Source organism: Mus pahari, chromosome 12, assembly GCF_900095145.1.
Source record: "Mus pahari chromosome 12, PAHARI_EIJ_v1.1, whole genome shotgun sequence".
Taxonomy (NCBI): Eukaryota; Metazoa; Chordata; class Mammalia; order Rodentia; family Muridae; genus Mus; species Mus pahari.
Window position 1 is genome coordinate 25,639,220 of NC_034601.1, and position 14,580 is coordinate 25,653,799.

Sequence of the window (14,580 nt, forward strand, 5' to 3'; positions counted from 1 at the left end):
AGACAGGGTTTCTCTGCGTAGTCCTGGCTGTCCTAGAACTCACTCTGTAGACCAGGCTGGCCTCGAACCCAAAGATCGCCTGCCTCTGCCTCCCGAGTGTGGCAACTATAGCCGCCTGGCAAAACTAAAATCTTAAAGATAGGCCGACGGTGTACATGTTCCCTTCTGTATAGTAATTCACACTTGTAGAGGAAACGTCTGTCCCCCCACCCAGGACAGCTGTCACTGGAGACTCACTGCAGAAGACCGCCCTGGACTGCCACGTCTCCCGTCTCCCTTTCTCTCTTCTTTCCTAACTTGCCCCCAACCTCACCAGCCCTAGGCATTTTTCCTGAGCCTGCAGTGGTTTAGAAGCCTCGTGTCCTTGAACCACATTTTTCTCTGTAAACACCTAATGTATGGGTAACCGAAGGTTTATGTCTCTCTTACCAGCCTTGAGTCCCGGCCCTCGGCCATGGTACCAAGAAAGCCGAGGGAAAAGAACTTCTCCTTCCAATCGGCACCCCTCCACTGCAACTCTGGAGAACCCCAAATGGATCCCAGCAGCTGATGCACCACCTCTTTCAGGAAGCCTGCCAGGCTTTCTTCTCACCGGGCTGGATACCCAGTAGTGACCCAGGGGCACTTACCTGCTGGGCAGGCTCGATGGTCAGCTCCATGTAGCGACTGATGGCTGTCATTGTCCTCAGGGGCTTGCAGTGGGACAGGCTGGTCAGAGGCACCCAATCTGAGTTCTTCGAAAGGGAAACAGAGAGGCAAGGGGGAGACGTTGTAAAGCCAGAAGGCACCTTCTAAAAGGAAGGTTTCATATTCAAAAGAACCATAAGCCAGACGTGGTGGCGCACGCCTTTAATCCTGAACTCAAGAGGCAGAGGCAGGTGGATCTTTGAGAGTTCTAGGCCAGCTAGGGATATACAGTGAGGCCCTGCCTCAGAAAAAGTTGCGTCTCAGAGGCCTTCCCATGCTCTGGGAACCACCCACCAGGTGCAGAGTAAAGGCTGATTCAAGGCATTGGCTCTGACTTGAGTATTAGCTTGGGGAAAAGCTTGCTAGAAGCCACCCTGGGTTTTAGAGGAGGGACATCTGGTCCCGAGGCCACACTTTTAGAACTTTGCTATCAGCAGGTATGTTCAGGCATAGCTTGCCAGCTGGGAACAGTCAACAGTACCTGGGGATGAACATACACCACAGGGTCTCTACCTTCCTTAAACAGTTAGGCTTATCGTGTGTGGGGGCTTTGTTGTTTTGTTTTGTTTGTGATTTAATTGTATGATTGTGTTTACTTTGTGGATGACAACTGGGGGTAACAACATCAAAATGTTGGACACACCTACAACCATCATGGCACACGCCCAAGTCTTCCCATTGCCTGTCCAGGGTCACACAGACCTCTGGACTGAGAGCTCTCTGGTGAGGCACAATTTTACCTCAGTTGCGACAGTGGAGGAAGTGTCCCATCCTCTGCGCTGGGTGGGGGTGGGGCTTTACTGTAAACTCAGATCTGGGAGCCCAAATAACCCACCCTGGTTTTTGGTCAGCTCAGGCTATATTGTTGAGCCTAGAATGTTCTAGGAAGCAGTCTTACTTTTTATTTATTTATTTTTATTACTTTCCCCCTTTTCAAGTCCCATAAGTAAAGGAATTCCAGCATCCTTTGCGTCCTTGCCCTATAAGAGGGGCCTGAAGTGCTGAAGAGCCCAGGGGCAGGTGACATCACTTTAGCCCCCCCCCCCCAAATAGTAAAAGGGGAGCTATTTGTCTTAAAATTCTTATGAGCTTCCATAATGTTTTGGAATGTGGGTCTTCTGATGAAGATGCATTGCCCCAGTTAGGGTCAGATGTGGTGTCTTAGAAGTCACCAGTTTGGATCGAGCATAATGAGACAAGAGGCTGAGGTACAGTGCAGACCCCAACCCTGAAAACCTAAGGAGACAGACACTTGCCTCAGACACATGGACTCTCGCTAGTGGTGGGTTAGAGTTGTAAATGCTGGACACGGTCATGAGCAACACTGCCTCAGACGTTAGCAGAGGCAGAGATAGCTAAACTGTCTTGAATACAAATTGGTCCTTATGACCCGGGACAAGTTTCCAGAGACAGCATCACATAGATGTGCAAAGACGGGGATGAACATTCAGCATGCCCATGGCTCTGGAATTGTCAGGACACAGTGACGACGTCAGAGACGCGTGGGAAAGTGACTTTACACGGATGAAGTCTGGAAAACCCACATTGTTTTAAAAGTAAGACGCTCACTTCGGCAGTAAGTGGGTCCGTGAGTTACTTGAATAACAAGACTACTTGATGATCCAAACCATACAGAGGCAGGAACGGCTTCAGTAACAGAAACAAAACAACACAAAGCCATCTGGGAAAAAGGAGAATCCCATTGTACTTGGGATCTCGGGAGCTTTGGACAGAAAAAGTCGTGGGTTTTTTTTTGTTTTTGTTTTTGTTTTTGTTTTTTGAGACAGGGTTTCTCTGTATAGCCCTGGCTATCCTGGAACTCACTTTGCAGACCAGGCTGGCTTCGAACTCAGAAATCCACCTGCCTCTGCCTCCCGAGTGCTGGGATTAAAGGCGTGCGCCACCATGCCCGGCGAAAAAGTCGTTTTTAAGAGACCAAGTATAGAAAGGCTTCCAGAAGTCCCTGATCCCAGTACTTCCCACCTCTGCGCCCCCAGTCACCAAACCAGACATTTTCTACCCAGAGAGACCTTGTCCTCGGTCCTGGCCTCCTGGTTTTCATCTTCCTTCTCTGCACAGGTCAAAAGGGCTTGTGTGTCGGCACCCTCTCTGGCTTCAGCCTTAGCAAAGTCGAAGGCTCGGCTCATCCTGCTCTTTATCACGCAGGACAGAAAGATGATCTGAAATGTGGGAGTTAAGGTACACGGAAGTGGAAGCGGAGAAATTCAGCCTCCAGGTGGCGCTCTTCACACCCCCGCCTCCTGAGCAGCCTGCCCCGGCGCCCTGTCCCAGGACGACAGAGACTGTCTTGAAGACAGGACCTGATCAAATTTTCTCTCTCTTTTTGTTCCCTGCTAAATGCTTGTGAGATGGAAACTTTTGGGAAACATAGCTCACAGTGATAGCACACACGGTGGGGAGGACAGTGTCTGTGTGAAAACACAAATTGTGACCTTATTTGAAAGGAGAGCCAAAGGGGATTATTACCACAGTGAGCTTACATGCAGTGCCTAGAGCTCTTAGACTGGAAGACATGCAGAGATGCACAAAAGGAGCAAGGCGTTGAAGACCAGCAGATGTTGAAGTTACGAGACTGTGCCAGATGTGGTAGTGTACGCCTGTCATCCCAGAACTTCCAAGGCTGGGGCAGTTTTGAATTTAGTGATACAGTAAAAACTAGTCTCGAAAAGTAAAAGCAATATAAGCCAGGCAGTGGTGGCGCATGCCTTTAATCCCAACACTTGGGAGGCAGAGGCAGGCGGATTTCTGAGCTCAAGGCCAGCCTGGTCTACAGAGTGAGTTCCAGGACAGCCAAGGCTACACAGAAAAAACCTGTCTTGAAAAACCAAAAAAGATAGAAAGAAAGAAAGAAAGAAAGAAAGAAAGAAAGAAAGAAAGAAAGAAAGAAAGAAAGAAAGAAAGAAAGGGAAAGGAGAGGAAAGGAAAGGAAAGGTAAGGAAAGGAAAGGAAAGGAAAGGAAAGGAAAGGAAAGGAAAGGAAAGGAAAGGAAAGAAAAAGTAATATAAAGCCCCAGCTAGAGAATTCTGGAAGTCATGGGTAATCAGAAAGGAGGAGGGCAGCCGCTCAGGCAGAGCCTTTAAGAGTGGCCTGCTTTGATCTTAGACTTCTGGGTAATTTAAACTCTCCCACCACCACAACAGGGTCACATTCAGAGGCTGTCAGCACCTCCGGCCTCCCCCAGCCACCAGCGCAGCTTCACTTGCCCTTGAAACACTTGTGCAAGGTCGCTTGGGTGACAGCATATCAGGCAGCACCTCTGGGGCCCCAGCAGCCACCATCTGAAGGCACCTCTGTCAGCTCTGATCTCTACACAGGCCTCTTCCCTAGGAGGGCAGGCTCCATCCAGAGAAGCCGGGTAGGATACAGAATGGAGCCTGGAGCTGGGCCCATTAACCCCGAAGGCTCAGAGCCTCCCCTTTTCCTTTGCTATTCCAGAGAGCTACGGGCCAGAGAACTGTCTCTGAACTGGGCAAGCCCTGAACTGCTGATCGCTGCTGGCGTCTGCTTGTCCCAGGCTTCTAATGACTGGACTGCAGGGCCAGCGTGCTGCCCAGCAAGACCAAAGGAGGGCATGCCAAGTGGGAGGTAGGACAGAGCCCCTGGCTGCAGGCAACCCAGCCTCCCCAGCCACTGGGCCTGGGCGGATACAGCAAGGTCCAGCGCAGCTCGGCCCAGTGAAATCAGGAACCAGGGTGTGGCCTGAAGGAGGTATTCAGGCTGCCGGTCGTGGGCCACGATGGCCGAGGCGTAGAGGAGACCAGCCAGAGCTGACAGGAACCGGGTCCACAGGTGGATATAGGAGAGTGACTTGCCCCGACACTGTGCAGAGAGAGGAGGGGCCGGGCAGGAGGACACTGGATCTCTTGGTGGCATATAGCAAGCCCTCTATAAGCGGCCACTTACATACAAAGGGCGCTCCTCCTGCTAGGCATCGATCGAGCTGTTCTTCAAGCTGCTACTTTTGCCTGGCAAACTCCTCAGAACCTGACTTAAATCTTAAAGCGGGGGAAACCTTTTCTTACTGTTTGCAGCCTATGGAGTACTGATTCTCCTCTGGACCCTGTAACACCTGGCACCTCCCTGACACGGAGGGATGCGTGAGACTCTTTACACATTGGGGCACTCCTGGGAACAGACCTGGGACCCTCCCTTCTGACAGTGGGTGGGAACTTGGAAATGCCAGCGTGGGAAGGTGAGGGAGAATGGGCTACGAACAGCCACTGCCCAGCTATTCCCGTGTGGAACCACACCAAACAGGGAGATCAAGGGCGAGATGACATTATGGAATTGTGAAGCCAAGAGGACATTCTGAGAGGATGGACAATGGAGATACTGGCTCACAAAAAGGAACATATGCAATATTCATGTTAGTAGCTGTCTGTAGGTCACTTTAGGGCCAGTGAGATGTCTCAGCAGATAAAGACACCTGCTGTTGACAACTTAAGGTTGATGCCTGGAACCCACAAAGAAGAAAGAAAGGTCTCCTGAAAGTTGTCCTGTGGTCATAAAACTCGAGCCATGTCTCCAGCAATTAATAAATATAAATTAATAAATATGTTAAAAGTCATTTTATATATACATTTATATGTATATATAAGACTATGTACTAAATTGCATAATATATTTACATTTATACATATATGTATGTATATATATATATATATATATATGCATGCAAGTATAAAGCATGTATAATCTGGTTTTTAAATCTTGCTTGCTAAGTATTAGATCTATTTAGGGTGTTGGCTAAGGAATGGAACAAATTTCAGGAGAAAAGTATATTTTGGCTGATTTTCTCTCATTTTTGTTTTGAATCCCCAAGGAATACTCAGATGGATTGCGGATGCAGCTCCGTAGTAGACTGCCCGCCTGGTACATGTGAGGTCCGGGGCTCAATGCTCAGCACAGAACAAACAAACAAGACAGTGACGGGGCTGCTGCATCTCCCCTGAACCTCAGCTCGTCTCTTCCCAGCCACTGTTCTGGCCTCCACCTGCTGAAGGCCACTGTGGAGTGCCTGGATGTGAGGGTGGGTGTGGTCGCTGGCCCCAGTAATGGCTGGGGGTAATGGTGCCCCTCTGCATGGTTCCCACAGCACACGGGAAGCCTCTCAGGTCTATTGAGGGCCTGTGAGTTCCCCAACCTGACCATCCCGCGGCAGGCCCGAGGTCAGGACACTGCCCTTGATCCGTGGAAGGTCTCCCTGCCATGTGAGGCTCACCCAGAGGCCGCTGCAGTCAGGCCAGGGTCTCTGTCTCCTCCTTTAGCCTGGAGACAGGACTTGCAGGCTCAGGCCTCACAGCACAGACCGGCTCTTCATGCCCAGCCACAAGCTGCCCTCCTCCGAGCTCTTGTTTTTCCAACCCTGCTCCTGGGAAAGTGCTTCTCCTTAGGCTAAATAACAGGCCCAGCTCACTTTCCAGTGTCGGGGGTGGGGCTGGTCCTATCACCGAGGCAGGGGCATTACAGCAGAGTCTTCTATGGAGAAAACCTGGCGGGGCAGTGTCTACACCCATCCCAGGGCTCTCTTGGGCACTGTCTTGTATGGTGGCTTCTCCACGTCCTCCCCTGGGTACAGCCAGCCAGCCCTTCCTTAGCTGCTGCCTCCTCTGGTCCCACTCGCCCTCTGAACCACTGTGACAGACCACCTGCAGCTTGACACTGGAATGGTTTTTGCCCTCACCCCCTCACAGGCCTTCTCTCCTGCTTCCCACCCCCAAACACTTGCTTCCTCTATTTGGAGAGCAAGGAAACATGCCTCCCACCACTCCGTGATCTGTGCCTTCCGTGGGACTCAGGGCTCCCAGGGACAGGTTCCATTCGGCACCAACAGGCCTGGCTCGTAAGTCTTCCCTCAGCCCAGAGATCTGGAAATATCTGCCGATAAGGCCTTGGGTCGCTAACCGAGTTGGACTTCCTGTGTCTTTCTTGTTCTCTTGTGAGTCTCTAGTTTGTTCTACCCCTGTGACCTTTTCCTGTAAGGACAAACACTCAGCCTTCCTGGAATGTTCCTGTGGGTCTCAGGACTCTAGTGTTTAGCCATGGACCTTCATAAACACACACACACACACACACACACACACACACACTCACTCACACACACAGACCTATGCATATACGCCCCTCACTGCTGTCATATACTGGCTCCTCAGAAAAAAAAACGCATGTGTGCCCCACACAGGGACATCACACCTCCAGGATCTCCCGATGCCCCAAGATGCTCTATAACCCCAGCCCCAACCCAGTCTCACGATATTGGAGAATGGAGGGATCCGGGATGCCCAGGAACCAAAGGCAGCAATGGTACCCAGCAGGTAGCCGAAGACTTCCGGGTTATCCTGCAAGAATAAATGTGCAGAGATTCTGCCTATGTTCCAAGGAGCAACAGACCCGATGCAATCTCTTCTACTATTAGAAGGTCCCTCCTTCCAATGGCAAGAACCCCCACCCTCTCCCAGGGCACCAAGTAACTACGCAAGGAGGGAAGTGACCTGTACCACCCCATAGCTTCATACATTCAGCCTTACCTGCAGAAGGCTTCCCAGCAGCCTTCGTTGCGGCCCACGGACTGGGGCTGGAGCCTTGGGGAGAGCAGTCCAGATTGCCCAGCCTGGACCCAGGCTCAGAGGCAGAGTCAGGGCAAACACACTGGCTCTAAGATGCCTTCTCCTCCTCTCCCTGCTGCTCTGACCTGCAGGAAACACCAGACCTCCTGGTGGGCCCTAGCCTCTGCTCTCCAGGCTTGCTAAAGCAGATCCCGACTCCCTTCAAATCCCCATGGTCAAGTTCCTCTTCCAGAACCTGCCTCCCACCCACAGAGGATGCTGTTCATTTCTCTGGGGAGGATGCTTTCAATGCTAGTAAGTAAGCAGGGCCAATGACCACGTTCCAGTCAGCTCTGTCCCTGACACAGACAAGTGACTGTGTCAAGCCACCTGCTCTGCAAGCAGGAGAAACAGCAATGAGAAAGAGGACATTCTTGCAGGTTTCCTTAAAACACAGTCTTCTGAGGATTTACAAAAACATTTCTCTCCCGAACTACATGAACCTGTTTGAGGACATGTTACATGACCCACTGATGTGACCATCCTGCTTTTGGACAAGAGTCTAAGAACACTGCTCCTCCCCCCTCAGGAACCCCACAATGCTACGTACGTACTCAGGGCTGTTCACCCTGTCTCGGTTCCTCCAGCCCTGCTCCACAGAGGCGATCCTGTCTGTTTCTGCCATTCATTTCCAGAAACTGTGGAGCTTGGCTTGGTCACCCAGCTTTGCACACTGTCCCCTGAAGCCATCACTGCCCCTGGCCTTGGCCCATTCTTGTTTGCTTGTCTGTGCCACCAGGCCTGATGTCACAAGCTTTCTTTATCTTTTAAGCTCATCTCTCCCTTTGAGTTCTAGTGCCTGCTAGAGTAACTGTTTAGGGCCCCATCTTTCTCATGTGGCTGAGGGCAGGCACCTCATTCTTTTGCCTGTGTCTAGAGGGATCTGGTTCAGGCATGGGCACCAAGCAAATGAATGAAGGCAAAAGGGATGGCCACATGCCCACACTCACCGGACTTTGACTTGGATTTGGATCCACAGACAGGAAAGAGAGTGAACATGAAGTTCATGAAGTCTACAGCTGCTAGGTAGGCCCCAGTGAATACCTGGAAGCGAATGGAGACAGTGATCAAGCACACACACACACCACAACACTGCTGTCCTGGGATCCCCTCTACTCCCTGGGCTACCCTGAGGTAGCATGTCCATCTATATCAGTATCTTGGTGATGCCTTCTACCAACCCAGAGAAGGATCTTTTGATGCGTCTGGAGACAGGTTCTAAGTTGCACGGTTGCCAGGCAGTAGAGATGGGCTGAGAACCCATCCCTCTGCTTCCTACTCTACACTCTTTCTGCGGTATAGGCAGCCTTTTCTGTGGAGCTACATCCCAGACACCAACACTCCCTGAGCCTCAGTTTCCCCCATCTGTAAAACTGGCACACAACAAGGTCTCCCTCAAAGACTGGCATGCAGGTTTCTGGAGACAGTCCATGGCAAGTGTTTGGACCAGGACCTGGAGATGGCTAACAGTGTCGAAGACAAAAGTATCGTCAAGGGGAAGAGTGTCCATGGTGACTTTGGAATCCTGGCCCTGGTACTTATTAGAGGGCGATCTTACAGACGCTTCGCTGTGCCTCGGTTTCCACCTCTGTAGCAGATGGAAGATGACAGGACCCACATCATAGGAAAGATTCGGGAGGGAATGAGTTAATACACAGGGCGACTTTAGTGTCAAGGATGCAGTTAAATATTTAACCAAACTCCAGTCAGCCATTCCTGTTGCACATGAACAGAGCCTCCTTCTATCCCACAAGCCAAAGGGAAAGGGAGTCTGTTTCAGAGACAGCACAGCACTGTTCTAAGCAGGTTCAAAACTCTGGACTTGTGTCCTGATCACAAGGCTGCCCGCCTTTATCTCTGCCTGTGTGGCCAGCCACAAAGACAAAACAAACAAACAAACAAACAAACAAAAAAAAACACAAGTTCCTTGCAGCCAGGCTCAAAAATATTCCTTGGGATATGTGGTTAGGGTTAGAGATCCTTTCCACTTTGGGGAAACTAGCAACTGCTTTTCCCTACACCAAACCCCACATCAGCATCTCGTGAAGGAATGGGTGGCCATTGCCAAGCCTCAGCTCCATAATCAGTAATGATAATGACTGTTTGTTGAGCATTACGATGAGTTGTGTGAAGTGACAGACAGTACAGCAGTGAGTCCCTGTTCTTGAGAGTAATTCACTGTGGTGGCTTGAATGAGAATGGCCTCCTGTGGGCTCTCATGCATGAACACTTGGTCCCCAGTTGGTGGAACTGTTTGAGAAGGATTGGGAGGTGTGGCTTTGTTGGAGGAGGTATCTCACTGTGGGTGGGTTGGGGGCGGGTCTTGATATTTCAAAAGACTGATGCCCTTCCCAGTGTCTCTTTCTGCCTCCTATTTGCTGATCAAGATGTGAGCTCTCAGCTGTTCCTGCCCCCATGTCTTTGCTCTGCCGTCATGGACTCTGATCCTCTAAAACCATAAGCTCAATCAAACGCTTTCTCTTATATGTTACCTTGGCCATGAAGTTTTGTCACAGAAACTGAAAATTAACTAAGCCGTGTGGTAAGCTAAGAAAAAACAGAGCAAGAGATGGGAGCTTAGAGCACTTTGGGAAGTGATAGGTTACAATTTCACACAGGGACGGTTGCTTTATCTTTTTATGTGTGTGTGCTTGTACGTGTGCATGCCCCATGTGTGTGAGTATACTCAGAGAAGAAGTTGAGGGTCGCCCTGGAGCTGGAGTTCACATGGTTACAAGTTACCTGACATATGTACTGGGAACCAAACTTCAGTCCTAGGGAAGAAAGGTGTGTGCTCTTACCCACTGGGGTCACTCTAAGCCCCGGATGCCTTGTTTTAGTAGGTGACTTTGAACAAGTGTTTGAAGGAGGTGATGTCATTGAGCCATGTGGGCAGTGAGAGAAAGGGCACTTTAGAAGTCAGAAAGGACCAGGTCCAGGTTCTGAGAGGAAACTGCTCTGCAGGCTGAGGGAAAAGACAGAGGCATCCATGACTGCAGCAGAGGAACAAACCAGGCCTGTGTGGGACATACCTGGATCGTGAGCTGCCTGGCCAGAATCGCCCCCACGGTGTCACACAGACTCGTCAGGAGGCAGAATGCAGCGCACAGTGTCGACTGGTCTTGGCCACACTTCTTTGTGCATCTCAGGTAGAGAATCCTGAGGTGAGGAGGTGTAAACAGAACATAGGGGCTGTGAGTTCAAGGCTAGGCCAGAGAAGACACCTAGAAAAGGCAGCTGTCACCTCTGTTCTATAAAACACTGCCCCTCCCAGGTGTAGCATACACACACACACACACACACACACACAGATAAAGCAACCCTCCCTGTATGTAATATATTATACATTAAGGGAACTGAAGATGTCCTACAGAGATGCTGTCCTCTTCTACAAAAGTGGGAGACAGAGGCAGCTGGCAAGGGGTGTGTATCTCAGATTCTTACAAGCCTCAGCATGTTTTGAAACACCTTATTTCTAGCACTTGGGAAGCAGAAGCAGGGGTTTCTGAGTTCGAGGCCAGCTTGCACTACACAGTAAGTATTAAGTTTAAGGAGAGATGGGGGCTCTTTTCCTTTTCCTCTTCCAAATCAGGCCCTTACAAGCTGGCCGTCGGATCTCATTATGGATGGTTGTGAGCTACCATGTGGTTGCTGGGATTTGAACTCAGGACCTCGGAAAGAACAGTCATTGCTCTTAACCGCTGAGCCATCTCTCCAGCCCGGCCATCAGGTTTTATCTTCTGAAAGGGAAACAGGTTCTAAAGGGCACCCTAGCACCACAGCTAACTATAGTGGTAATTACCTAAATTTAAAAGGCGATTTGTTTCTTTGAAATTAGAGTCAGATCTGCCTTACCCATCTGTGCAGTGGGTGGCAGCTTCTTCCAGCTGAGCAGTTTAAGCATATTCCTCAAGCAGGGGAAACCAGACAGAATAACATCACAGTGCTCTGGGCTCCTCTCCCTGGGTCTCCAAACTGCTGGCTTTTCTCCTACAGCCCCTCTTCCTACCTTCACAAACCTGGATCATACAGTAGGCAGGGCCTCTCTGGCAATATCACCAATGCCTACGACACCACACTGAGTTTCAGTAACCCTGCTGGATTCTATAGAGAAATGGGCTGGGAGCAGCTTCAGCTTCATCCGCTCAGGCAGAGTGGTTGGTTCTGACTCCACAGATTAGGTTCTGAGCATCAGTCCCAAGGATCATAATTACAGAAGGAAGGCTGTTACCCAACACCCTACATCTCTGGGTCTGCCAGCCCCAAGCCTGAAGCTTGGGGTGTCACCCATCAGCTATAAATCTAAGCTCTGGGTATTAAAACCAATGCAAGCTCAAGGAGTGAAGACTGGTCGGGTAAGAGATGTGGACCCAAATGAACAACACTTTACTTCAACCTTTGCATTGGAGAGAGGAGACCCTGCAGCCTGGGATGATGATGTGAGCCAGTGGCAGGCCTCTAGCTTCACCGCTTGGGGCTTTACGCTATGCCCTGTGCTCTCAGGGGCCAGGACTCCCAGACTGACCTTAACCTAGCAACCTGCCCCCCCCCTCAGATCCATTCTCTGCAGACAGACAGGGGGAGAGGTGTTCAGGAGTGGTGGGGTCCTAAGAACAGAGAGGCACGTCTAGTTTCAGGCAGGGCGAAAGTCAGCCATTCTCGGCTCACTGCTTCACCTCTGTAAACCTTGGTTTCCAGAGGCAAGCATGCCTACCAGTGTTGGCTGCATAGGATGGCTAAGGAACAAAGGAGACCATGCGTGCAGAGCCCTCTACCTCAGAGAGCTCAATCCCCGACGCCTGCCTGGGTCACAGGCAGGATTATTATTCACTCAGGAAGCAGGCTCCTCATCCGATTGATAACAGAGCCTGCCTTAGGGACAGGGGCAGGCGGAGAGCAAGAGGACGAAGAAATGCAACTCAGGCTCAGAGTGTCTGTACTGGACTCCAGTCTGTAGGCAATGGACTGCAGACTCTCTGAACCACTATGGACAGTCTTGAGGGGGTTGTCCTCCGAGCGCTAAGGTGAGCCGGTTGCAGGAGTCAGGATAGGGGGATGCTGTACACTCTCCCCCGCCTGGGTATACTTGGGTGGCACCACCCTGGAAACTGTGTTTCTGTGTGTGGGGACAGGGTGGCAGAAGACCTGGAGGCTATACTCACAGAACCCAGGCTACAGGGATTGCCTGGCCAAACCGCTGCGAGACAGACAAAAGCAAAAACTGTGGCCAGAGTGAGATCACCACTGCCACACCTCTTGTCAGCTTTGGGTAAATTAAAAGTAGAAAACATCGAGGGACTTGCTAGGGTCCCTAAGGGTGGGTGGTAGAGCCAGAGCGGTAATGGTGTTTAATGAGCACTTATTAAGTCCTTTGCCTGCTACACCTTATTTAATCCTCATTCATTTTATGAGGCATATCCTCATTCACAGGAGACCCAAAGGCTTACACTTGCTCCCTTCACACCGCTAACAACCGGGAGAAGGCTGACAATAGAAGCTATCCCAAGCCGCAGCCACTGCACCACCCAGCCTCCTGCTGCCGGCTCACATCCCAGCTTCCCCAGTGCGCGGAGTCCAGAAAGGACTCCACTTCAGTCCACAGAGCAACGTCAGATCCGAACCCGGACTTGAGCTACCTGCAGGACGCCCCCTTTGCGCCCCTTCCCCCTAGGTTCCCTAGAGGAGCCGAGGCGAATGACGCCCAGTCGCCCCCGCGGGTGGCCCGCCACCCCTCGCGCGGGTCCCCGTCCCCATTACAGCGTGTGGGCAGCGATCCAGCAGCAGGCGGCGCAGATCCACAGGCCGAAGGAGATGCAGACGCGGCGGCGGGCGAAGCAGCGCTCCAGGTAGTCCCAGTTCCAGAGCGGGGGCGCGGCGCTAGCCCCCTCCTCCATGGCCGGGTCGAGCCTCCGCCGACCCCGGGGAAAGTTCCCGGACCGCGCGGCTCCCCAGCCTCGCCTATTGTGGGGCTCTGCGGGGTGCAGGCTGCCCCCTAGCGGTGGAGCCGCGCGCGGCCGCCGCACAAAGGAGGGCCCCGCCAGCACCCGATCCCTTTGCGGGTTCGCCCGGTTCCAAAGCCAGACAATATACTCTAGCGCGGCCCGGCGCTAGTGGGGGGATGGAGGGAACCCCGAGACGTGCTGTCCCTGGTTGAAAAGGTGCAGCACAAAAGTGTGGGGTGGGGGACGGAGGGGGTACACATTGCCTGGGCTTCCTCCTTTCCCTCTGCTGAAGCTGTCAAGGGCACGCCTTGCGCCACCCCAGCTCCAGAGCTCCAGCCAGAAAGGGGTTAAACTTGAAATGTGCCGCTCCCATCCAGCCACGGTGCCACACAATTCAGGTACATGGACTTTTTTTTTTTTTTTTTTTTTTTTTTCTTAACAAATTTCTATATTATGTTCTGATTGTCTTGGATTTCAGTAAGTTTGCTTAGAGCACAGCTTGACGGTGGCTTCACTGTTTATTTACTTTTGAGGCAGGGTTTTGCCACGTGGTTCAGGCTAACCCGGAGTTCACTGTGTAGCCCCGTGGGCCTCCAACTCAAAGACTCTTGCAGCTTCAGCCTCCCAGGTACTGGGACTGTGCAACAGCCATTCACATGAATGACAAATACAAAAAAAAAAAAAAAAAAAAAAAAAAAAACCACAGTGGTCTAATTGGTCACACGCACTCCAATTCCATATATTTAAACTTAACCACAAAGCCAGGAGTGGTGGTGCACACTTTTAATCCTGGCACTTGGGAGACAGAGGCAAGAGGATCTCTAGGTTCAAGGCCAGCCTGGTCTACAGAGTGAGTTCTAGGACAGCCAAGGCTACAAAGAGAAACCCTGGGCATGCGGGGGTGGGGTGGGAGGGAGAAACATAACCACCAACTTGGTAGTATCACAAGGGGGTGAAAGTGTTTGCTGCCAAGCCTGAAGACCTGGGTTCAATCCCTGGGACCCATCTGATGGAAGAGAGGAGATAACTGACCACACATATTGTCTGAACTCCACACTTGAATGCACACATACAAACACACACAGGCACACACATAAACACACACAGGCATGCACACACACACAAACACACATAAGCACACCTGTGCAGCTGTCAGCGCATGACGATGCAGCCATATCTACTACATCCCCTCTGCCGTCATGGACTGGAATTCGCCCTCTGCTCCCTTCGAGCTGGGACTTGGAGCAGAGAACTGAACCTATCTTTAAAATGTTCCTACTTAAAATCGAGACAACAGCACCTGCCTTCGTGTTCCTGTGACACTA

General features: G+C 51.3%; 1 protein-coding gene across 2 annotated transcripts in view; it reads right to left on the reverse strand.

Annotated features, from left to right (window-relative positions):
• Nucleotides 1-13,285, reverse strand: part of Tmem44 (transmembrane protein 44) — a 38,225-nt gene extending 24,940 nt beyond the window's left edge. For both annotated transcript variants that reach the window (XM_021209330.2, XM_029544610.1), the window contains exons 1-8: nucleotides 13,071-13,285; nucleotides 10,346-10,472; nucleotides 8,264-8,357; nucleotides 7,236-7,399; nucleotides 6,960-7,046; nucleotides 4,357-4,527; nucleotides 2,718-2,867; nucleotides 630-734 (exon numbers count right to left, since the gene is read on the reverse strand). In XM_021209330.2, coding sequence (XP_021064989.1) covers nucleotides 630-734; nucleotides 2,718-2,867; nucleotides 4,357-4,527; nucleotides 6,960-7,046; nucleotides 7,236-7,399; nucleotides 8,264-8,357; nucleotides 10,346-10,472; nucleotides 13,071-13,207 — 1,035 coding nt within the window. In that variant the 5' untranslated portion in view covers nucleotides 13,208-13,285. The remainder of the gene's footprint in view (nucleotides 1-629; nucleotides 735-2,717; nucleotides 2,868-4,356; nucleotides 4,528-6,959; nucleotides 7,047-7,235; nucleotides 7,400-8,263; nucleotides 8,358-10,345; nucleotides 10,473-13,070) is intronic.
• Between the last annotated feature and the right edge of the window lie 1,295 nt (nucleotides 13,286-14,580).